We start from the raw sequence: 25,481 nt of genomic DNA, 5'->3' as shown, positions 1-25,481 counted from the left end.
TTAAAAAACCCTACATCTCGTTCTTTCAGCTGTTAGGCTGCCCTCTGGCAGCCCTAGCAGCTGACCATGAAGGGAAGTTGTGGCGCAGTATCGCAATGGCTTCAAAGGCGGTGACCCCCACCACAGACACACTGTGGTTTGTGTCAGAGAGCTCTGGAGAAATGGTCTGAACTGGTATCGCACTGGGAAGGGAAACTTTAAACTCCGTCCTGAGGGGTTAAGGAGAACCCTGTAGAGCAATCTGGTTGCAAGGTTGTGCTGGATGTAGCAGAGAACATACAAGTACTTGGGAAAGCAGTGTAGGTGCAGTAGGTCACAGTGGGACTCTGGCGAAGAAAACGCTCAGTTCACACTGAAGAAAGTTGCTGCTTTCTTAATCTGCATTTGGGGTTTGCATGGGTTGTTTATACAGGGAAGATACTGATCTCTTTGTAGATACCAGCCACCCGGCGGCCCACAAGCCGTGGGCGCTATCATTTAAGCATCAACAGCCACCCAAACTGCAGTTGTTTGTCAGAACTGTGACCCAGCACTAGTTCCTCCACTAACAGGTGCTTCTGGTGCAAACTCAGGAAAAAAAAAAACAACAAAACAATCATGGGAAGGCGAGGAGCTGGGATTATATGCGGATTTTGCTGTGAAATCGTACTTAAATGAAGGCAACTCAGGTGCTGTTATGCTGGCACCAGGGCACTGAATGACTGACACGTTGCAGTATGCAGATGTATACTTTAACTGCCAGCACAGAAACACAGATCGCAGTCACTGAGTGTGTATACCCACCGCAATACAAACTTTCTTGCAGAATGTCCCTAAAAAGTGGTGGGTTTTAGAGGCCCTGTGGTTACAGAGCCCTTTTCTGGCTCTGTCCTTAATCGTCTTTCTTGGCCCTTGGGAAACAGGACCAGGTTACAAGTGATCTTCTGTCTGGTGCAGTACTGGTATTGTTAGCTTAGTAGACCAGCCTCGCATTGTGCTTGGTTTTAGGTTTCTGATTTTAAAAATGCAATAGAGTTTCTCAATAAATTGGTGACATCAACAACTATTTGTGTTCTTTTGTGGAGATTGCGGGGGAGAGAGAAGGAGAGTGACTAGATACGTATAAAATATATGTATAAACATATATATATATGCACACATACATTGTGTGCATATTTTTTAGCAGGAAAACTGATTTACTAGCTTTCATAGTCGGAGTGCATTCTCTATTGTAAAGCTGGCTATTACCTAAACCCTCTCAGTTTTTTCTGCTTTCTCTTCATGCTCCAGGATTTAAGTGTTGCTTGTGTTTTGCTGTTGATAGCAGAGATTCAGGAAGCACGTGATGAGGAACAGAATAAACAAGTACACACTGTACTTGCTGATCCTGGGCAGTTGTCAGTGTTACAGCTTTAAAGAGTGCCAGATAAAGACCTGCAGAAAGAGTGCTTTGATACCTGAGGCAGTACTGAAATCACATCCACACCCCTGGGATAACAATACCTGAGGGTAAATACCTGTGCTGTATAATTTTCTGTCTGCCTTTATTCAGCCTGCCTCTTCTTTATGAATAATAGAACATAGCTGTAAGTTTAAAAATATCCATTGGAGGTTCTTGGCAGGAGTATTTTTAACTCCTATCTATGTCCTCATGTATTTCACAGAGTGTCCTTAATAAAGTGTACCAGCGTAGCTGGGGGCATGGAGCAGGGGTGAAAAGGAGCAGACGGGGCAGGGGTTGCTTATGGCAACATGATTTCGGAGAGAAATGTCCATATAATGAAACAGAAGGGTTATAAAGGCATCAGGGTCTGACACTTAAGTGACCTAAATCCCAGTTTTCACACACTTATTACTTAACATAATCACACATTTGTTTTAATTAATAATTTTTGCTCTCATTGGTCAATGAATGCCTGCTAGTTTCAGAGCTGATTCCCAATCTCCTTAGGCAATGTCAAGTCTGAGACGTGGCAGTAGGGCACCAACAGGACGGATGTGCTGGACGTGGCTAGGAACGGCAGTGTAACGTATATGAAAGGGCAAGCTTCAGTCTGAAATGAGAACCTTTCACAGTAAAGGGAAATGGAGGTGCAAGTGTCTTTGTGGCAATAGCTCATCTTCTGTTGCAGAGGACAGTGGATAAACAGTGAGTATGCATGATTTGAGTGACACATCCCTAGCAATAGTTTATTGTAATTTGTGCTGTTGAAAGTTACTTGTCTGTAAATAGCACAAGGTATTTTCCTGTTCTTATGAGAATTGAAATAGCCTGGCAATATTGCAGCCTTCTCATCTTTATTAATTGCCCAAGACATATGTAATTTGGAACTTAAAAATAATGTTTCAGACAGCATGAGACTTTCGGTCTTCTCAGGGATGACAAGATAAAAAGCACTGCAACAAAACCTCTGGCAGAAAATCCAGATAATGGCATCGCGAGAGTTGATGTAAAAATCCTGTCTCAAACAACGCCAACCATGTAATGTCAGATGTGAAAATTCAGATCAAATGGGGTTACTGACACCATCCTCTTCTTTTTGTTAATATTATGTAAAGTAAGTTGGGTTTGTTTAATAATCGGGCCTCTGTCTCTACATTTGCACTACATAATTCAGAGTTAAAGGATTTTTACATTTGTCTGCATGTAGAAATGAAATTTTTGTTTTTCCCATTAGCCATTCTCACTACTTTTCTTGTTCTCGTAAAGTGTGATTTTCACTGAGAGATTGGTGCTAATTGCAAGAAACCACCGTCTTGAAAGGTAAGGGTTTTCCTGTAGGCTGAAGACAGAGGAGCAAGGTCTGACGTGGAAAAGCCCTTAGCTGCTCTTCTGATGTTTCTGTACACAAGCAAGGTATTCCTGCACGTCATCTGGGGAACCGAGGATAAGAGGGACTCTCTGGTGAATACTCTCAGGTTTCACATCCAACACCGCCTCAGTCCCTGTGGTTGCCATCCCACCTGCCTGCTCAATGATGAAAGCCATAGGGTTGCACTCATAGAGAAGTCGGAGCTAGAAGGAAAGAAGGAATGCATGATTGCCTTTGGGGGAAATTACACAAAAGGACTTACCAGAACCTAACCTTCCTTTTGTGATTTTGGAAAATTTTGTGCCAAACATCAATTGACCTAAGTAGCAATGTCTGCCTATCAGCCCCTCCTTCTCCCCTCTCCTCTTTTCACCTCCCTTCACACCTGCTGCTTCAAGGAAGAGCATGCTGAACCTGCATCCAAGCGTCACTACCATCGTTTCCAAGCTGATGTACTGATGCGCAGCATCAGTGAAGCTGTATTTTGTCAAAAATGTCAAAAGTAGCTGCTGGGCCCACAGACATCAGCAAAACAGTTAAGCCAGATAAGTTAACAGTACCAGGAAAGAAAAGCCAAAATCTCTTCTCATGTACAGGCTTTATGTGTCACCTCAAAGCTTGGGGTAACCGCGTTGTGTTTGGTCAGGATATTTTGGAGTTTGAAACTTGATGCTTTCCGTTTCAAATTTCAGGATTTGATTGCGGCCTTCAGAAATGTGAATAGGTATTAGTGGCCTGAACTCATCCAGATAGTGACTCTGTTTTCAGAAGGAACCGCAGTAATTATTAAAAGCAAATTTTCCCTTTTTGTACAGAGGCACTTTTGGTTTGGACCTGGTATCTGTTCACATCTTTAAAAATGTTATCTGGGGTGCCTGTGTTCCGGTGGAATGCAAACTTATTTGGGACATATGCCAAAAGTTTCTGTGTTTAGAGGACGTAGATGGTAGCTGGTTATTTTTTAACAAACATTATTTCGGCAGGTTTAGTTGAGTCTTTGACAGTCTATGAAGTGCTTATGTACGATACTGCTAGTACATACTATGTTTAAAGTGCTTTTCATATGTGCAGAAGAGATAATGTTTTCAGGGGAAAAGGAGGTGTGAGAGAATGCACCCATATAGAGAGACAAAGAAATGGGTTGGACACAGGACTTTCCTACCCATCATTCCTGTATCACGCTGTTTGTAATAAAACCATGATATATCACAAAATTAAATAGCACATTTTACCGTCATTCTTATCTTTGAAGCCCACTGAAGTGCTACTTCTGGTACAAGGCCACATAGGACCAATAGCCTTTGTTGTTCTCCTTAGTGCATGGCCAACTTTTGGAAAATCATGAGCCAGAAAACAGCACCGTGGAACGACATGTTGAGTTTTGTGTTGCTTAACTGTGACTACATGGCTTAAGGAAAGCAGTTTTGCAATTGCACTCAGGGCTCTTCAGATGGGCTCAGTCTTTGAATAGGTTTAACATTTTTCACCTACTAGACAGCTGTAAGATTTAAGTTTATAAAAAATATTATTTAACATATCTGATTTGAAAAGAGGATCTATTTGTTGACTGTTCTGCGCTGATTATTTAGCATTTTGGTCTCATTCTTTCTTTAACTTAAAGAAGGAGCTCTATATGCTTGGGCCTACGTGCATGTAATTTACATTTGCTCTAAAGCTTTTGGACCAATTCCAGTGACATTTGCTTCCTCTCAGCTCTCTATCCAAATGCATAGACTGTCTTTCAGGGGCATGATGATCAGGGCACCTGCCACAAAGGCATTACCTCTCCAACAAGAAGAGGTTTATGTGAAAATAATTTTATACACCTGCACTCTGAGAGGGAAAGAAGAAAAATTTTATTTGTAATGATAGTCCAGTTTTGTTTCTTTCATTACTCTTTCTACTATGGCAATGCAAGTCAGATAAATCCAATAGTCAAGGTAGGCTAACTCACACAGATATCTTGATTTCCATAAAATTATATAAGTACTTTGTACATTTGTTACTTTGTCCCATTTCTCATATTTTCTCTTCAACAACAGTTTAACACAGAATTCAAAACAAAAAGTTTAATTTGAAAGGGACAGTCAGCAAACCCACTTCTCCCACACAGCAAATTCCTTTTTTGTCTCTTGCTCTGATACACAAACAGATCCACACTGCTTAATGGGGAAGGTGGATGGGGATAGGGTGGTGGTGGTTTTTTTTGTTGTGTTGGGTTTTGGTTTTGTTTGTTTTTGTTTTTTTTTCCTGGGATGCTGTGTCAGATATTTAAATCAAATTTTAATGCAGACATTTTCTGTTGTGTATTCTGAAGAGAGTTCTTTTCCTGTTCTCCTCATTTCCCAGGCCACTTGGACCTGCTGTTATTATGATAAATACACACTCACCAGGATAGAACCTGTAGTCCTCTGTCCCTAAAGAACTGTAGGCATCTGGGTGTTCTGATATGAGTGTGGGAGACGGGGCAAGTAGTTTTATGAGGGCAAATTCTTGCACATACCAGCCAAAGATACAAAAACATTTGAATAGAAGGTTTTAGGTATGGTATTGACCAGGAAAAAGGAGGTCTTGGAATCAGAATACCATGACCAATCATGCATTGAGGCAATCATTTCCTAAGCATGACCTGCAGGTTACTGGTGGTCTGCAGATCAGCTGTATAGCCAGATCTCTTTTTAAACATATTTGTTTAGAAGTTTGATAATAAAGCTATCTGGCACTGCAGGAGAAAAGTTGAGGTTGATTATGGTCCATGGCCCAGCAGATTCATGAAGTCACTGCATTGCATTGCACTGCACAATGGTGTGGTTTGTCCAGGCGTCCAAATGGGAAATCATCTTTTCCCAGAATACTGATCTCAGCACACATGAAACTCACCTTCCACTGACAGAGTCATTCAGATCAGTTAGTAGAAGCCTGTGTTTGCAGGGCTGGCAATAGTAAGATCAGTAGCCCTTGGAAACAGTAGGTAGGCATACTTGGTTGTCTAACATTGGACAAAACCCTGTCTGGAGTTCAGCGTATCCCACCTGTATTCTAGATGCCAGTAGAAAGTGCAGAGGTCTTCCTTAGGCCTGTGCTGTATCTGCCAGGCCTGCATAGGTGTCTCAGCGGGTTTCTGTGGTACTGAAATATTTCTCTTTAGAAAAATGAATAAATCCCTTGGTTGCAGTGAAAACCATTTGACAAGTTTGTCATATAAAGGCACACAGGAAGATTTCTGGCCTAAATTGGCAATTGCCTAAATATATTGCCTAAATTCAGTTGCTGACAATCATATCCATTAATAATTTCCTCCAGGGCTGGAAAATTATTATCTGTATCTAAACAATTCCGTTACCTCTCTGGGAAAACCAGAGGTGTTAGGTTGACTAAGTTCACCAGAGAGTAAGTCAAATGATTTACCTTTCCTTTAGGACTCTTCTGATTAGCAGGATACATGAAGATCCCACCATACATCAATGTACGGTGAACATCAGCTACCATGGAGCCCACATACCTGGCACCATACGGGGAACTGCCATCCTGAAAAACACAGAGTAAAGAAATATATCTACCAGGCTAGACCACTAGTAACATGGCAAAATGTAATTTTTTTATAAAACAGGAATGAAAGCTGCTTAAATCAATGGCTGCTTATGGACGCTGTAAATGCATAAGTCAGCCTGAAGCTTAGCCTTTTGTAAGATGTAGTCATCATCTATGGGATTCTAAAATAAGCACTTTAACGAGCTGCATTCACAATATGAAAACCAGTGAGCCTGTAATTTGAGTGCACTATTTGGTATCAACCCCCAGTCTGTGAAAAAGCAAACATTGCAAACAGTGAGTGAAAGCTTCTCCGCATTATCAGAACAAGGTATCCATTTGATTGCTGGACCTTCACAGGTTCCTAAGCAGGGTAGGGGGAGGGATGTCACTTTTCACTGTACATCCAGACGGTTCCCAGAGGATTCCAGCTTTTTCCTTCTAGCTTATTTGTCAAGTTGTGAAGTTGGTCATAGCCTTTATTTTGCAGCTTAGTTTGGGAGATAGCAATTTATTAATGAATGTAGTTTTCCTTGCTCTCAGCTTAGAAATTAACATTGTTGAAGGAGAGGTCTTTTTAGTGAAAGAAATCAGGGAAGTATTTATATCAGTCTCAGGTTTGCTGGTTGTAAAAATGGTAAGGTAGGAAATACAGAGACAAGCAAGGTGTCTTGCACAAATAGAAGTTATATACTCCACCTGAGTATATAATGAGTTATAATGAGCTCCACCTGAGAAAAGCGATGCATCACCATACTTTTATGAAGGGGAGATACACAATACAAATGTAAACTGAAGGAAAGCTTTTTAAAAACTACTATGCCAAGAAGTCTGTTGGCCTTTTTATATCTCTCACTCCCTCTTCAGTGATGGGAGGGGAGGAAATTTTGCCTCCCCAGAAAATTACTAGAGACTGGGACTTCATGTACATTTAATACACATATATATTTGTGTATTGAAATGCTAAAAGTTTGAAAAGACCTCTGCATGTTTCTTCTGTCTTGATCAGTTGTCTAATAAAAGATCTAAGTGCTTTCTACAAAGCTCGCCTTGTGCTGCTACTAGATGCAGAGAAACACATAGAAAATTTGTTCAGCAATGCCAGCTCCAAGACTATCAGACATCACAAGGTAATCACCCTTCCCAGCAAAATCATGAGGTTAGCTGGGAGAAAAAAATACACACAAGCAGAAGGAAAAAACACAGATAGAGAAAAACATCATTCAATGTTGAAATAACTTTAAAAAACTGTTCTATGCAACTGTGAAGTTTTGGTATTCCCTCTTTTTTAAAATGGGAATGGATTCCGATGAAATTACACAATCTAATGCAACACAACACTAGGAAATTGAGTCCTAAGCCACTAAATATAAGACTTGGGTACTTGATATAGCTGGAAGTAAAATTGGAACAGAGAACTATTCCAGCCTAAGTAATAACCCTTGTTCAACTGTACTTGTGCTGTTTTCCCTGATTCTTTCTTGTTGTACACATTAGGAGAACTATTGAAAATTGAGAGGAAAACAATACAAAGTATGAAAGGCATGATGGATACGACACAGCCTGGAGCTTTGATATTTAGTTTTCTTTAAACCTGGCCCTATTACTTCCAGGCACACCTGAACAATAGTTTTAAGTATTTGATCCCTTATTTTTCTCAGCTTACCCTCAAATAATTACAGATTCAGACTTCAAATGATCTTCTTCATCTCACAGCTGTTTGCACTTGTGACTTTGCAACCGCAAAACTCTGAGGTCAGAAAAAACACCTTGAGAGGTGTTAAAGAGACCGAAACAAGTTTTCAGTTTAAGAAAAGACAAATTTTAGGGAAAGATTACAGTCTGAAATTACCTTTAAATATACAATCAAAAGAAGAGCTCTCTTAATATGGTTTCAGAAGGTGATGAAGCAAGTCTTAAGAAAAGCTTGTTAAACATTAAGAAAAGTCATAGCGTATTGATAATAAGCAGGCCCTGAAATAGACCGCTAAGGACTGCTTCTAAGTCATTATCAAATAAGGAGTCTGCAACCCACATGTATAAAATTTACCAAACACAAGCTGCACAGCTGAGCCACCTGTGTACAAGTCATTAGATACATTTGGGATGTGCTGGATTTCCTATTTGTGCGCAGGCCATTTAGACAATTTATGCATACATGAGCAGTGTTATGTGAAGCTGATGAGGTGCCACTGACAATTTAAGTTGCTTCTTACCCTGACAGAAATTCACCTGCTAGAAACACAGTGCTGAGACTGCGCTGAGAAAAATACAGAAGAGAAATTCCTCTATTCTCGTACAGTTATCACTTGAACCACAGACTGTAATAAAATTTTCACTTCCCTTAGCATCCAGCTATCTGCTTGGGAGGAATAAATAGTCCTTTTAGTTACTAGAAATGTTACTTCTTTTCTCTCTAGTATGGTTACTCGTGCATTTTTCTTACAGATGAGAAAGTTAATAGGTGTTGCATGCATGTTGGCGTATCACCCAGTCTTTCTTCTCAAACAAAATAAGAGAGCATGAATGCTAGGAAAATTCATCCCAAGTTCTGACTAATGCCAAGCTGTGTGTTTGCCCAGTGAGCACTTCACACTGGTTCAGCTGATGCTAATGAAAGAGTTGGAGAACCTTGTTGTTCCCCTGGTCAGCGTCCGCAGTATTTGAGTAAACTTGTTATTGTTTTTAATTTCCTGTAGTTTTCTTTGCTTAATCCAGAAGAACAAAAATGGCTCATAACAGATAGGTCCTGTGATTTTTTTCTTCACAATGTGATGGGAGTCACTTTCTCACTTCTCTATTCTACTGATTTCTGACAGATATGTTCATCCACAGCAGAACAAGACCATGTTTTTCTTGCATAACCGTGATGACCAGGAGAGTGGGAAAAAAAACTCTTTTCTACAGACTAAAGCAACATCACCCTGCACCCCTTGCTCCACATACAGTTATGGTGACAAAAGAACAGTGGTTTTATTAGCTTTTTTATGTCACTCGGGCACAGCTGGGCTGGCTGGCAGAAGAATGCTTCATGCTGAAATGGGCTGTTGATGATAAGTTTTTGATGGTATTACTAAGACAAATCCTTAACCAGGGAGTCTCCATCACATGGCTCTCAATCAACAAGCTTTGACGAGACACAACTTCTCTTGTGGCGATAGGAAGTGAACATAAAAATGGGTGGAACAGCAAACTATGACGATGCCTACACCATGTTTCTGAATTCTACCATCAGTGAACCAGTGCCAGTAAGAGGTTAGGGCCTCGCAAGCATTATTGGAGGAAGAACCCACTTTGGGAAAGAGTTAAATTTGTGCAGAAACAGTTCCTAGCCCAGCAGTGCCGATTATACAGTCCAGACTGGAGTAAGCGTGTTGCAGTACAGGCACTCTTGCAAATAGCACCTTGGTCTTCAAGCTGGTTAGGTAGCAGGAGTTTTTGTGATGCTTAACAAAAAAATTAGCTTTACTCTGGACTCTTGTTCCAGGAGAGATGTATCTAGACAAATATTTCCCACTAAGCGCCACATGGCAATGGTAGGAGTTTTACAGCTGACCTGCAGAATGGCAGCACTTTTACATTGCTTTTAATTCAGAATTGGCACCTTAGGTGAATGGTGGTCCACAAGAAACCTTGAAGGCCAACATGGCTTTGTAGTCCAAACTGTCTGATCTAGGATGCTGTTGTTAGATAGTAAGGGAAAATCTCTCCTCTCCACATAAAGGGTTCATTTGTAATGTTTGATTGCCAATGACTGTGATAAAGAACACAGGACATGTTGTGGACAATGTTCTGCTTTGCTTGGTTTATTTTTAACTTTTCGGTTCTCTGTGGCAATGTTAGAGAGTTATCTGAACAGCACATTGACCAAGAACCACAGGAAGGAGGAAGCAGAGGTAGGATAAAAGGAGAAAAAAGATAGGAAAGTGTCAAGTTGCTGAAATTAATGCCTAGTCTTTTGGCTTCCAGTGGCCAGAAGGCCATAGGGTGAGAGTTGTCTGCCTGCGTAAGAAGGGATCCGCCATGCCTCATATGTCAAGTCACAGGCAGGGGGCATCCAGCAGATGCTCTTCTGTGTGCTGAAGAAAGGAAGACACACACCAAAGCTGTGCAATGCTCCACCTGCATGCTGCAGGGAAGGTAGGGGCAGCACCAATGTGTCTGTAGCTGGTAAGGCTTACAGAGGATGCCAGGAAGCAGGTTTCATGCTATGGAAGAGTGGCAACATCTTCTCTCTCTTGTCCTGACACAATCAAAACATAATGCCCTTTTCAAATCAAGGAATCGAGTTATGCTGTTTTCCAAAACTCAGGTTCATAACAAGCTTTCAGATGGGCAGGGCACTTCCTTGTGCTTTTTGAGTGTCTAACATTGGTGCCTTGGCCCTTCTCACACGGGCAACCCTATGTCTCAAAACAGCAAAGTGATGTGTTTGCTTAGCACCCTTGAGGAGACTTCCACCACTCCAAATAACCCATGCACCACTGTGCTGCTTGCTTTAGTAACAAAAATACCTTCTGACAACTTGCGTTGCATTAGTGCAACAACGCTTTCAATAGGATTTCCTCAAATGAAGCACAGATTTGAGATAACATAGTGTTTGCAAATGAGTTTTTTCCTGTATGTCCTCACCTAAGGATTTAATGAATCACATGACAGAGCTGTCCTCCCTGAGCCTGTGGTGAAATATCTCAGTCTGGTCTTTCTACTGAGTTTGAAACCTCTTCAGAAGATTTCAATAGTTGCCTAGGGTTGATTATTTGTTTAAGAGTTTTACTATAAAAAACACTAGGGTGGTTTGCAAAAACGTAAATTAACAAATCCAGTGTTAGTGCTTTATACTGAATACATAGTTCAGCATAACATGAGCAGAACGAGAAGCACAGATCTCCTTTTTCCCAGCTGGATTAGTTTTCAGGAAGTATGAAAGTTGTGTCATGGGCTTCTGCTTCTCTCACAGCTGTATTGAAAGCCGACTTTGAAATTTCAAAATGACCTCAAATATTCAAAATTAATGTATTTAAAATGCTGGGATATGACACCCTCTGTAACGACAATCAGGGTAGTACGGAAAAGAGATTTTCTTAAGAGGTTTGCATTGCAGTTATATCCAATGTAGTAAATTCAGATTTTCAGCTCAGGAGCTTCTCACAGAACTATAGTTTAAACTCTTACTCATTACATTTCCCTTGTACAGCACCCTCAAGTTTTCTACTGGATACAATGATTTTTACCTGACCCTTATGTAAGTATTCTCAACAACTAATAGCTTAAAAAATAATCCTATGGCTTTTTTGTTAACAGGAGGAGCACTAAAACCGGTTTCCTGGCCAAATTCAGTCCTGAGCTGTTACACGTCACCATATTTTGTTATGAATTTCTAGTCACATAGCAACACCTTCTAGAGAACTTCAAGCTTTCTACATTGAGAGCTTGTGTTATGTCCTCCTAGCATTGACTAGAGGCTATACAAAGCTGTACGTCCCCACAAGGAAGTTCATCAGACATGAGATGTTCTCAGCTTTTTCTCTCTGAGGCATACAGAACATAACAACAGAATATAGTGAAATTGTGCCTCACACCCTTTCTTTTTTTCAACCTATGTCTTGGTTGGTGCTCCCTATGATGCAAATAGACGGTGCAAGAGTGATACTGCATTTCTCAGATGCAAGTGTGTACAGGAAGGACAAGGTGATGACACCCAGATCTGTGCAAGCACCTTCTGGGCATTACATGGAATCTATATCATGGAATCTAGTGCATGGAATCACATATGTGACTAAGCTGCCTATTCAGATAAGCTAGAAAACAAGGGTACATCTCCCCCCCCCCCCGCTATTTTGCAGGCACAGTTACAGAGCTTTGTCAAAAAATCTGGTTCTTCATGTACAGCACATTTTTGTCCACACAGGAACAAGCAAGCAATGAATTTACTTTCTGAAGTCCAAGTTATAAAATATGTCAGGGCACCAGAAACCACCACATCAGATACATATCCAAAATGGACCTGATGGCACGAAAGGGTTGCATGGGGCTGAACTCAGTGAGGCCTTCAAATCCTTTCACATCAGCCAGGACTGCATGGAAGGCAGTGCTTGCCAGCGCACAGTACATTGGCTACAGTGCTAATATTTTCTTACCTCAGGGAATTTCTTCTTTTGTAAATATTCTGTCATTGCAGGATCAAAATACTTTGCATAACCTTCATTGAGACTGTATACCTTCCCTTTCTTCTTGATTTTAACATCTCTGTCCACCAAAATAAATTCACCGAGACCCTATGGAAGAACAGGATAGACCAGCTATTAGCAACCAGCAGAACGTTTTGTTGACTTTCTGTAACAGTTGTCACACTAGAGATGGCAGAAGCGCTAGCACAGCTTGGTCCTTTCAGCACCAGTCTTGTGTATAACTTCACAGTATTTCAAACAGAGCAGAAAGCACAGAATCTGAGTTAAGTTCATGAAAACTTGTCACATTGCTAGTATAAACAAAAAACAATTTGACTGTAATAGTTAGCATGTCAAATGAACTCCAGTCAGCCCTGAAAGCAGATGGATCATGAATTTCTGTCCACAAACCATAAGTTTACAAATTCAGAAATTACACTGCCTTCTGATTTTTCAACTTTTCTTGCCTGTCTTGTCTAAATATCTTAAAGTGAATGTGGTCAGCTACCCCCAGGGTGTTGCTGTCTGCAGTTTGAGTGCAACTTCCACATTTTCTTCCTCTGCCTCTAACCAGAGCAGTTCAGTTCCCAGTTCTTCCCACTTGGAATGAACCTGCTTATAAAAGTTAAAAGGAGTTTTGATAATAATGCATCCTTTTATCAAAAAGAATTCCTGTGTTATTGCCCACATCTCATGCTGGTTTCTCAAACAAGTGATCTCCTTCCTGCATTCCTCCAGTAATATTTGTTGGGCTCCTGAGCTGGACACCAAGGGGTGGCACATGTCTGATTGTATATGTATGGTTGTGCTTTTGCAAACTGTTGGGTACACAGCTTAAAGGGCTTAGCCTTAAAAATAAATTGCACTCAAGAAATCAAACATCACTTTGCATTAACTATATCAGCAAATGGTCCTTGCCTCAGGCTAAACACTGAACAAGCTGAGGTTCTTCTACAGACAGAAAAAAAAAACCAAGAACATGAAAAAAGTAGTAGTCCTGTAAGTGGCGGCAAAGACACTGTTCAGAATATATTTTCTTAAGTGTGTGTGCAGACCAGCAGTCTGGTTTGAATGAATAGGATTTCAAATCCTATTTAACTTAAATTCTCTTTCACTGAGTATTAAAAACAAGCAGAGGTATTGCAACCAACATACTCATGTATTATTAAATACTTGTAAACTGGAGGCGGGATGCTCCAGGACACAGGTGAAAAAAAAATCACCCTAGATTGCCTAGATTACAGAAACAAGAAGTAAGAAAAATTAGTAAAGCCAAGCACAGAAATCTCTAAAAGACAGTGGCAATGTGATTAGCACCATGACTGTACCGGATCCAGCATGAAGCAGTCCACTCCTTGCCCTGTGGAGAGGGCAACCAGTGTAGCACTGCCGTACAAGGCATAGCCGGCAGCAACAATATTCCGTCCAGGCTGCAGAGCATCTTTTTCAGAGGGCTCGTCATCTCTATCCTAAGGAAAAAATCACCATTGGACTGAAGGTTAAATTTTTATGAGAAACAATAAAAATGACACTTCAATAGTAATGTGGGGCAGATTTCCTTTTTGTGTCTATGCAGACCTTTGAAACAACCAAAAAAAAAGATTGTTCCCACTAGTTGAGGGCAAGTTTGGTACAAGTACATGTGCACGCTGGGACAGGACCTTGAGAGTTTGTTACTTTATATGTTATGCAATCAATACAATATCTGCAACAAAGCTGATACGTTAGCATTACAGCCCAGTCTATTAATCCAAGGTTGTCAGAAATCTGAGATAGAACAGAGGTACTAATTTTCTGGAAATGTAAACAATAGCTATCATACTGACGTCCTTCAGAAGGAAATACTGTGCAATGAATGCAGTAATTGACATTATAGACAAATTTCTTCCAGTAATGCAGAATAAAGGGTAGGTGGTGCAACGTGATGGAACTAAGATTGTGCATTGGTCTCTGCTGGTGGAGATTTGGGTAACTGAAGTGATATAAATGTTCCTATCACACATAAAATAACAAATGCATTTGCGTATGTAATTGTGTGTGTGCAGGTGTGCATATTTAACTCTACATAGGACTTTCACGTGGCACTTCAGGCTTTTAATCAATTTCCAACACTCATATTTTCATTTGGCACTTTGGTTATCACTGAACCACCATAGACTGAGCAGACCTGGTGCAAAGATTTCCAGCCAGCTCTTGGGGTGTGCCTCAGCCATGGCTTACGAGAGTTTGACTGGTGGAGTGAGAAAGAACAGCCAAGAGTACCTGGGAAGGATGGCTCCAGGCTTCATCTCCTGGGACTACTAGGCGGGTAAGGAATGCCTGATCTTAACGTTACTTTAAAAGCTTGTCAGTTGCGGTGGATCTTCTGTGGATGTTTTGATGGTGGTTTATAAGGAATTAAAATGAGAACCCCCTCAGATCTTGTCTTTAGGCCCCGGTTTAGAATTTTGTTGATCCAAACTCAGACAATTCCTCAGTGATTGCATTGTCTTAATTAGACTGAGTAGCAGCTAAATAGAAATAGCAGGTCTAGCCCAAAATATCTGGTTAAAAAGTAAAAATCAGTGGAGACTGTCTTGTGTAGAAAATAAAATATTTGATGAATATTGAGTAAATTCTTTAAAAAATCAAGAATGACTTTCACAGATATTTTCCAAAGGAAAATAATTCTCCAAAGGAAAACAATTCTCCTGCAACAGAGAAATTCTCTGCTGTGCCCCATGGCAATGAGGTCTCAGGGTGCCACGGTCTTAGCAAGGTGGAAAGCTAAGGGTAACTTAGGGATCTCATTCGTCATTGTACGCCAACATTTAGAGGAGAACTAGGTGTGGGACACTGAAACTACATCTTTCATGGTACATGAAGACAGTAATTCCAAATCAAAATGTTTTGATTTTCAGCTGAAAAATTTTGATACTTTTGTTACTTTTGCTTAGAGTTTTTAGTGGTATTTTAACCTATTATTATTATTATTATTATTATTATTATTATTATTATTATTATTATTATTATTATTGTTTTTGTTTTTGTTTTTGTTTTTGTTTTTGTTGTTGTTGTTGTTGTTGTTGTTGTTGCTGCTGCTACTAGTACTACTATTACTACTACTACTACTTTGCCAAGTTCTTCTGTGGAAAAAATTCCAGTTGCTGACAAGTTCTTCATGGGAGCTGAAATATAGCACGTACAAATAAATCTGATATGCAGTCCCTTGAAATTACTCTGTCAGGCTGCTTATTCAGAGAGGTTGTAATGCACACAATGAAGGCTAGTTAAAACCCTTGTTGGTATATTTCGGAGCTTTGAATATTGGCTATTAGTGGCTAATCTTTCGCTAAACAATCTTTTACAGAACCAACAATTATACCCTACATAACATCTTCTCTTTCAAAAATTGGGATTGAGTGCAACCTCAGCAAATTTGCCAACACCACCAAGCTTTGTGGAGCAGTCAACACGCTGGAGGGAAAGGATGCCATCAGAGGGACCTGGACAGGCTTGAGAAGTGGGCTCATGCAAACCTCATGAAATTCAACAAGGCCAAGTGCAAGGTCTTGCGCATGGGCTGGGGCAATCCCAAGCACAAACACAGGCTGGGGGGAGTATGGATTGAGAGCAGCCCTGAGGAGAAGGACTTGGGGGTGTTGGTGGAAGAGCCAGGAGTGTGCACTCGCAGCCCACAAGGCCAACTGCATCCTGGGCTGCATCAACAGAAGTGTGGCCAGCAGGTTGAGGGAGGTGATTCTGCCCCGCTACTTCACTCTGGTGAGACCCCACATGGAATATTGCTTCCAGCCCTGGGGCCCCCAACATAAGAAGGACATGGACCTGTTGTAGCAGGTCCAGAGGAAGGCCACAAAGATGATCAGAGGGCTGGAGCGCCTCTCCTATGAAGACAGGCTGAGAGAGTTGGGGTTGTTCAGCCTGGAGAAGAGAAGGCTCTGGGAAGACCTTATAGCAACTTTCCAGTATCTGAAGGGGGCCTACAGGAAAGCTGGAGATAGACTTTTTGCAAGGGCATGTAGTGATAGGATGAGGAGTAATGGCTTCAAACTGGAAGAGGGGAGATTTAGATTAGATATTAGGAAGAAATTTTTCACTCTGAGGGTGGTGAGGCACTGGAACAGGTTGCCCAGAGAAGTTGTGGAGACCCCATCCCTGGAAGTGTTCAAGGCCAGGAGGGATGGGGTTTTGAGCAACCTGGTCTAGTGGAAGTTGTCCCTGCCCATGGCAGGGAGGTTGGAACCAGATGATTTAAGGTCCCTTCCAACCTAAACCATTCTATGATCCTATGATTTTGTGAAAAATATACTCCTAAGGCACATATATCTCAACATCAAAAGCAATGTTTGTCTATAGTGAACTAATTATTTGCAATATTAAATGCAGAATTAAATGTACATTTACACCACTAGTTGCAAACATATTATGATTCTCCGAGCTTTTTGTATGTTTTCCTCATTAAATAAAAATTAATATTTTATACATACAGTAAAGAGGTTTGTTTTATAGAACAGGGTGTATATATAGTATAAGTAACTGCCTGTTTCATATGATATTGATTTAATATATATTTTTCTGAGATGAGCTTTTCAGTCCTATCTCTTAAATGCATTTTCTATGTTTATACAGCTGAGAAACCAAGTATTCGTTGACTATTGTGAAAAAAAAAAAAAAAAAAACAAACCAGAAACTAATCCCTTGGGAGATGGACAGTTGGGCAGAATTCACTTGTTTTTCCATCCTGATTCACAACTGTGTTTCCAAGAGCCAGCTTCCAAAAAGAAGGAAAAAACCTCTGTCTCAAACATTTCACAGAGCTTGTCAGAATGCAAAAAAGCTGGAGATCAACTGATATTTCACTGTTATGATTTCAGGATTTTTGTCCTGCCAAGTAGCATGTATTGTGAAACAAACTAGGGAATTAAGCCGAATATTTTCACTTCTTTCTGGTGCACAGATGGTTTTCTTATCTATTATATTTTGACTATGAGATGGCGGTACTGAAATCTCTTTAGAGGTATTTATGCAAAGCACTGAAACAGGCAGGGGGACTACAGAGAGGTTCTGACAAGCTCTGACACAGTCACTTTAGCTCGTTGGTGTGAAGCAGATGAAACAAGGTCCACAGAGTCTGGCTATAGGGGTACCCTCAGGTGATATCTGAGTTTGAAAATTTTTTGCAAGTATGATTTGCCAACATCAGATGAGGGAGTTCTCATCAGCACTGGGAGCAGCTCTGGAAGGACTTGGTTTCCAGGTCTCCATTTGCATCACAAGTTTCATCAGTATCCTTTGCGTTTGCCCTGAATTCTTACACCTTCTCTGCGAGGGACCATGTGGAGGGGACAACATTATCCTTGTGACAATGAAAGGAGGGGAAATAAAATATACCTGAGGAACTGGGCAACATTACAGATTAAAACCAGAATGAAACAAACCAGCAGAGTTTCATAGCGTATATGTGGAATATGAACTGAGAGCTGTAGATTCAGCTCAGTGGCATGAATAATTGGGAAGAATCCAAGCAAAAACTACTTACTATCTCTACATCCTGGCACTCCAGCAGCTGGGAGCTCCTCAGTGACAGTGACTGTCAAGGTCCTATCCCTTACCCTGACTTCTGCTGATTCAGCAAGGCTCCTCCCTCAGCCCCACTTTTCTGACATTTCTGATCTGTTTAAGAACACCACCCATCCTTCCAAAAGTAAAAGCCAAGTGCAAAAATAAATAAACCTAATATGGCATTTATGCCCCAGTGGTTTTCTTCAAGATGCAGATACAGTGCTCTTCTGACAGGAGGCAATGGTGCCACCATGGTGGGGACTCTGGATTGGGAGCAGCCAGAGAACCATCTTCAGGTTTGAAATTTATTGGCCAAGTCTGGCCTTTGTAGAAAACTGCTGATTTTTTTTTTTTCTTAAAACGAGGCAAATATTTCAGTTCTGGAGGGTGTGCCTTTGGAAATGAAGTGACAGTGCTGACATTGTGAGAAAATCAGGCATGCAATCATCTGAGAGTTGGAAGGTACCAAGTATCAGACAGGTGCTAAGGATCATCCTTTGGAATTAAAATTGTTCTAGCTTTTCCAAAATTATGTTCCTGAACCTTAAATGGCTTGAAATGATATTTTCTTTCTTAAGCAATTCTTATCCACTGGGATAAACATCTCACTTTTATTCCTTTTGCACTACCCTTCAGTAACAATCAATAAACCACTTATTTCATTATTTCAAAGGGTTTGAAGTTAATAGTGTTGCTATGAAATTGTCTTGTCTGAGAGGAAGGCATATTAATTAACATGTACTTTGGAAATGGCATTTTAATAGAAATAGTTATGCAAGTGAAAATCTGTAAATTCAACATTGTTTCCAACTTTCCAGGCAAGAGTGATAAGTTGCTCTTGTAATTGACAAATGTGCTTCATCCTTGCAGAAGGGTTTTCATTTGGGTATGAAGCATTTGTAGAAAGAAATGTAATTTTCTCTTTATGAAACCCTGGAGGATATCCACCCACATGAAAACTAGTAACTTGGAAACAGTATTTACAACAAATATGTTAATATATATTAGAAAAATTATGGAAGGATCAGAAAATTAATTGAAAACTTGAGCATTTGGGAACAACATTAGTTCTTTGGGAAATATTTCAATCCTGAAGCAGAACCCTAGGGGAGACTGGGCAGTCCATAATCTTTACACACATTAACAGGTGAACTAAAGATAGTAGAGGAATCTAATCTGTATTTCAACCTGGTAAACTATCTTAAACACACTGAGCGCTTACCTTTATGGTTATGCTGAGTAACCTAACACAACACTTCTAAGCAGAAAGCAAATGTTTAGCATTTGTAAGATGGTGGTTACCACCTTTAAGAATGGTGGACAACACAGTTATTCCCTATTGTAAATGTCAGGAGGCGCTGCAGTCTTTTAGGCTTTCTTTAGCAAGATCAATTAAAAGAGTGGAGACCTCTCTGCTTACCATAAGGGCATGTGGCATGGATTGCATCCATACAACTAAGCTCTCTTCCCTGTAAAAAGCAACATGGTAGATGGTACTGTAGGTAGCCCCTGGACTGCTCTTTCCAGAAGGCGTACCCAGGCATCATCTTAAAGGTCCCTTCCAACCTCAACAATTCTATGATTCTATGATCATCTCAGTGTTGTCTGGCCTGGGCTGTATTTGTGATGGGGGTTTACACTAATGATTAGCAGTGTGGACAGCCATATGCCAGCACTTGGCTTATGCCATGAGCCTGTTGAGATTGTGCTGTAACTATTTGGTTTACTAGTAGATGCATATTCTCAGCAGCAATAATTAGCGTATTGCCTAGCAGAAATGTAAAAGCCAAGGACTGGCCAGTTAAAAATTATGAGTTGGAAGGTGAAAGCGGACTTTAAAAACGTATCTTCATGTGTTTGAAGCCTAGCGTCTGAGTCACAAGTACCGTAAATGTTACTTCACAATAGCGATGGCTGAGGGTCTCCCATAGTCATATGACTGTGAGCTCAAGCTTTAGGAAAAACACCAAGTGCTGGGAGATTAGCAATCAAATCACAAGACTTGGCACGACTCTAACTATTAATGTTTGTTAATTGGCTGTGCAGTTGCTGTTCTGTGCAGCCCCATGGGTGCAGACATACTGGCAAGGCCCCGGTGGCTGTAGGTGGCTGTTTCCTTCAGCCTCAGGTGGCCTCCATTGTTAGCACGCTTATAGCCCCCTATCCGTAACAAGTGTAGCAACTCATACCAGAAGGCCACCACACTGCTAATCATGATATGGTCCAGGCAGTGACCGTCAGCCCTCCCCAGTCAGTATCCAGGAAGACAAATACTGCAGTTCATAGGCACTGTGACACCCCTCAGCTCTCCTGCAGCAAGTAAAGGATCACTGAAGGCACTAACTAGCTGCCTGATGGTGACAGGGTTTTATTTAAGTGCCTGTGTGTCTGGAGGAGGGAAAGTGCTGCCACCTAACAATTTCATGGGACTGAGTGTCTCTTTCCTGGGAATTCAGGCAGCATTTTAGCACACATGAATCCCAAGTGTTACCTCTTCTGTTCTTTCAGAGGCTCTGTTGATCCCAAAGACACTTAAAGGACCTAGGAAAGAAGCTAAGCAAGTTGATGTACACAAGATGTTTTGCTTTCACCAAGTGAACTGTGCCATGCGTGCTTCGTTCATCCTCTTACCTTTTTGTAGATAGCAAATATTGTTCCTATCGGTGCCAAGCAGTCTATATTGGATGAGCCATCAAGGGGGTCAAAGCACACCACGTATTTACCCTGCAACAGAAGTGGCAAGGGAGGTGTTAAATGATATGTAGCCTTGCACTATTATTTCCTTTCACTTGACAAAACCCATGTTTTTATGACTGCATTTAGCCCTCCAAGCACGCCCAACACATCTTGCCAGAGAAAGCTGCACTGTTGACCCGGCCGGCCCTGCAGCGCAACACCCACTCCCCACAGGGCCTGTCGGGGAAATAGGAGAGGGCACGTTTCTGCTCTGACAGCACAAAACCTGATGATAGAAAGGAGCACTCCTTTGCTGACAAGCAATGCAAGAAATTGCTTGAAAGAAAAAGGAGTGACTCACTCTGGAAGCAAGCATCTTCCCTGAGTATATATGTTCTGTTATGTTTTGTTCTGGACGAAAGGATTTGCCTGTGACGTGAGGTTTGACAATGAGAAGGCAGAAAGAAGACATCTTGGGGAAAGGGTAGGTTACATCAGCACGAGCAGCATCTCGCTGCAATAGGATCCTCTCCTGGGGGAAGCCTGATGAAGGAGTCAGGTGTTTCCTCTGGACTCGTAACGTAAAACCCAGTTCTGCCAGCCTCTCATCTCATTTTTTCTTGCCTAAATATTAATGTAATCCAAAACCATTACACCAGTGGTCAGGGAATGTAATAGTACACTTACACCTGGAATCTGGGGTGTGTTAACAAGCTCCAAAATAATTATTCTCACCCCCCACTTCACAAACTTTAATAATAATTTTACCCTCCACAGCTCCTTTAGCTGTTGAAACCGTGCCATCCACCACAGTTCTTAATCAAAACAATACAGTAATGCTGCAAATTTTCTGAATTCCCCTGGGAAGGGTTGGTTTTGGGGCCAGGCCCAGGTTTCATGCTTGAAACAAGAGTGCCACCTGGTGCTGCCTGAGCCGATAACCCCCTGAAGGCAGGAGCTGCACAGACCCGCTTGTCTTTTGGGGTGACGATGGCCTCCTTGTTCTCCTCTGTGACCAGGACACAGGTGCTGTAGGAGGACTGGAGCATGTTAATCACCAGGGAGTTGGATAATACATCCAGCTTCTTCACTTCATCACCGGTCACATTCACAGTGCCAGCAATACCAAACCTACAGAAAAGTAAAAATATCAGAAAACCCGAGGGAGGCCAATGTTACAGGTTTTTAGGAAAAAAACAAGTCAGGGTGGCTCCTTCCTCTCATCTTCCCACACCTCTAACCTTTGGATTAAACTGCCAAGGCGCATTAGGAGGCGGGTGCTGCTGCTAGAAAACAAAAGCATGCATGAGAAAGAGGAAGGGCGATGGCATCATTTGGGGACTTTACCTGTATCTCTTTGCTTGGATGTTCTCCAGCCCAGGAGCAGAGCCCACAGCCAGGCCAGTGGGTGCCAGGCTTCCCTAGCAGCCCCATGAAGCAGCTTTGAGGAAGGAGAAGGGGCAGTTAGCATCTGTATAATTTTCTGCCACTGGCTGCTCAGAGCTCCGTGGTGATCCTTTGATCCATGTTCCTCCCAGTCCCCAGCCACCCTAAAATCAGAAGTTTTAAAGACACCCCCAGATAATTCCCCATGCTTGACTGTATCTCAGGATCAAGGTTTGTTTTATTTTGTGATCCTCATCTGAGTTAGGATGATTCTTCTGTTCCCTTCCCTTTCCTGATTTTAGCAATATATTAATGATGTCGTATATAGTATTATACATATTTCTGAGATTTCCAGCTGAGAAAACAGTGTTTAGACCTAAAGTGCATGGCCTGGGCATCTCAGACGTATAAGGAACTGGGAATTGATACAGCACTTTTTTTCATTATGGGGGAAAAAAAAGGAAGGGGAAAAAAAAAGGAAGGGGAAAGGGCCAACTGGTTAGTCCCTAGGATGTTGGTCAGCACCAGGCCTTAGTTGGGGGCAGGGTAGGTCTTTTGTCTTACTCAAAGCTCAAAGCTGCATGAGCTTTTCAGAAGTATTGAGCATTTTGGCTCCTCTGTTTTGGAGTGCCAAGTTTGAGATACTGGAAAGAACCATGATTTTCAGGGAGTGCTAAGTACCCATTCTCCAGTTAGTGTGTTTTCAGGCACATTCCCAGCTCAAGTCTATGGCTTGGAAAAAGTCCTTCTTTGCTTTTGAATGGCAAATTTGTTAAAAATTCACGCTAAGCTCTTTAACATTAAAGAAGTCATTTCACAGTCTCGTATTTGGAGGGGCTGGAAAAATCAGAGCTCTCTAACTTCACAGATGCAGATGGATACAAGCCGGTCACTGTGTTTGAATGTTTGCCATGTGAATGTCTGAAATTTCATGGTTAGTTGCAGTAATTTGAATGGTGCAAGTTACTCATTTGTGTGTTTGGGTACTTTAGATATTTCTGGTTCATCTCCTAAAACTTTTGTTTATAGAAAGAAACATTTGTTCCTTAACATAATGGATCTTTTCCTTCTGATGGGAAGATTCATCCAGCATAGTAGCCATGTGTCCTGTAGGCCAGGTGGCTATTCCACTTCTAGTCTATCCAATAGAGGTTCTCTCCACTTATTAAATGCTTCAGACATTACATATTGAAAGATAAAAATGAGATAAAAGCAGCTGTTCTGCTAAGTCAGGGAGGCAAAACAGCTCAGCTTCACCTAGAAAGTACAGAGACAAAATGCAGTTTAACAGTTTTTGGCATAGGAGTCTAATGCTGCTGTTAATTTGAGTATGTCCCGTGTCCTCTATATATTACGGTCCATGCCTGTAAAGTTAGGGTGATAGTACTGAGACACTGAATTCATGATTTGCAAAGATCATTGAGGACTTTGACCAGATAGTCAACAGAAGCGCAAAAAAAAATGGAGTGTCATACATTTTGGTGTTTCCATGGAAAAAAAAAAGAACCAAACAAAAAACAAATTACAAATGTTGTCTTTCTTTCTTACACAAGTATATTCCCTGTCTTTTTTATGCGTGTATGTACATACACAGGCATGTACAGAAATACATATTTCAATACATAAGAAAACCTGTATATTTTAAATGCATAATTTTATTAGGACATTCCTGATCTCTTAACTGCCTAGATAGATCACTGTTAAAAGTGACACCTGTGTCTATTTCACCTGGTTGTGTGAGGAACAGCTCGGTTCATTCCAGGCTTTGCTAAGGCAATTCTTTATTCCGTTTGCTAAACCACTAGATGCCAAATCATTATGTTTATTTTTCATATAGGGCCTTTTAACACTGCCCACCTGTAACCCTGATACTACGTGAGGAAGGAAGGGGAAATGCATTCATGCGTGGCAGCATATGGCATTTCTTGCAGGACGGTTGCTTTAGACCATTACTTATACTGCAATCAGGCAGAACATCAACCTCCCAAGATAAGTCAAGCCTTGACTTGCACAGCTCAGCACCCGACTTGGGTGTTGGCAGAAAATATCACCGTGTGGTATTCTGCATTAAAAATATCATGGTGTGATATTCTGCAAATTCACAGTAGATTTAAAAATATATAAACATCAACATTTACAAGGGATAAGGAGGTGAGCAGTGCACTGAAGCTCTGATTTAAATTTTTAGAGTGAAATATTACAAAACAACAGTTAGTTTAAATGTCTATCTTGTGCCCAATATCAAAATGCTTCTGAAAGAGAGATCTCCCAATTCCCACTCTTGATAATCCAGGCTCTGACCTCATGCCTGCAGATAATTGGGTTAAAAAAAGACCCTTCCAACATATTTATGAATCCCTGTCCTCTCCCCAGCCTTGCTGTGCAAACAGCGGTCTCTCTACCTCCTCTTCCTCCCCATATTTCTAGGTAGGACTCACATGTGGGCAAGGCCTGCCTTTCTGACTGCGGAGGAAATGGCCTTTATGGCAGTCAGCATGGAGTTGAGCAGCTGTGTCAGCTCCCCTGTAGCTCCTTTAACGCGGCGTCCCTTCTCCATGACAAATCGCGTGAGCGTCAGCATATCCGTTTCGAAAGGGGTTTTGTCGGACATTTTTGCTGGGTATCAGAGCTCCTATCTCTTCGGCTGGGCGAGACACTTTTTCCTGCTGCGTTTAGATCTTGGGTAGCTGTTTTATTTTGAGGCGAAGCTGTTGGCTGTGTTGCTGGTCAGACTTTATTAAGATGTTTCTGAGACCATGTGATCGAGTGCTCAGAATAACTGTGCCCCAGGCTGGCTCCACGGTTCCTCCAGGATGCAGGAAAGGAACCTGAGGCAGGACTACAGCTGAGCAACCACTGCTCAGCTGCCCTTCCCACACACTGAAATTAGTGCCGTGCAGATCTGGTAATGCATTCTAATCATGCGTCAGACTGCTTATAACGCAAAACTCCAGCTGGCTGCTTAGCTGGAAATTGCTTTCCTGTAGCTGCCGCTCAGCAACAAGCTCAGCGTAGCCAAGGCAAAGCCCACAATTTGCAAGGCACCAGAAATGAAGGCACAGGGCATCAGTAACTACGCGTGCCATAGTGGTCCGCAGCAGAGCACCCACCACCCTGTGACACTAGATGGTGAAGTTCCCTTCCCATATCGCCTTAATCCCTGCTTGCTTACCCCCTTTTGGCCTCCCCTGTAGAGGAAGGTTTTGAAGGTGTATGACATATCCCAGGGGAATCGATGGAGGTGCAGGGTGCATCTAGACATGCCTTTATTGAAGATGGTTTATGTTGCTAGTTGATCTGCTGCAATCCCATTTGAATGACTTCTTTCCTAGTCTGGGCTACTTGTAATATTATAGGGCTTGCA

General features: G+C 41.4%; 1 protein-coding gene across 1 annotated transcript; it reads right to left on the bottom strand.

Moving 5' to 3' along the window:
- Positions 1 to 1,845: 1,845 nt before the first annotated feature.
- Positions 1,846 to 24,970, bottom strand: LOC309682970 (fructose-1,6-bisphosphatase isozyme 2). The gene is made up of 7 exons (XM_082497154.1): positions 24,556 to 24,970; positions 21,700 to 21,862; positions 20,687 to 20,779; positions 13,822 to 13,962; positions 12,464 to 12,601; positions 6,201 to 6,320; positions 1,846 to 2,995 (listed from the first exon to the last, which is right to left on the bottom strand). The coding sequence occupies exons 1-7, from the start codon at positions 24,726 to 24,728 to the stop codon at positions 2,801 to 2,803; spliced, it is 1,023 nt and encodes a 340-aa protein (XP_082353280.1). The 5' UTR covers positions 24,729 to 24,970; the 3' UTR covers positions 1,846 to 2,800.
- Between the last annotated feature and the right edge of the window lie 511 nt (positions 24,971 to 25,481).

The sequence above is a fragment of the Vanellus vanellus genome, assembly GCF_965231255.1.
Source record: "Vanellus vanellus genome assembly, chromosome: Z".
Lineage (NCBI taxonomy): Eukaryota > Metazoa > Chordata > Aves > Charadriiformes > Charadriidae > Vanellus > Vanellus vanellus.
The sequence above is the reverse complement of the archived record's forward strand: the minus strand, read 5'-3'. Positions and strand labels throughout refer to the sequence as shown.

Excerpts from the sequence above, each read along its gene's own strand:
- LOC309682970 (XM_082497154.1), bottom strand. The coding sequence starts at position 24,728 with ATGTCCGACAAAACCCCTTTCGAAACGGATATGCTGACGCTCACGCGA. Across the intron at positions 13,963-20,686 it reads TATTTGCTATCTACAAAAAG|GATAGAGATGACGAGCCCTC; the intron begins GTAAGAGGATGA and ends TTTTTTCCTTAG. Across the intron at positions 2,996-6,200 it reads AGAAGAGTCCTAAAGGAAAG|CTCCGACTTCTCTATGAGTG; the intron begins GTAAATCATTTG and ends CTTTCCTTCTAG.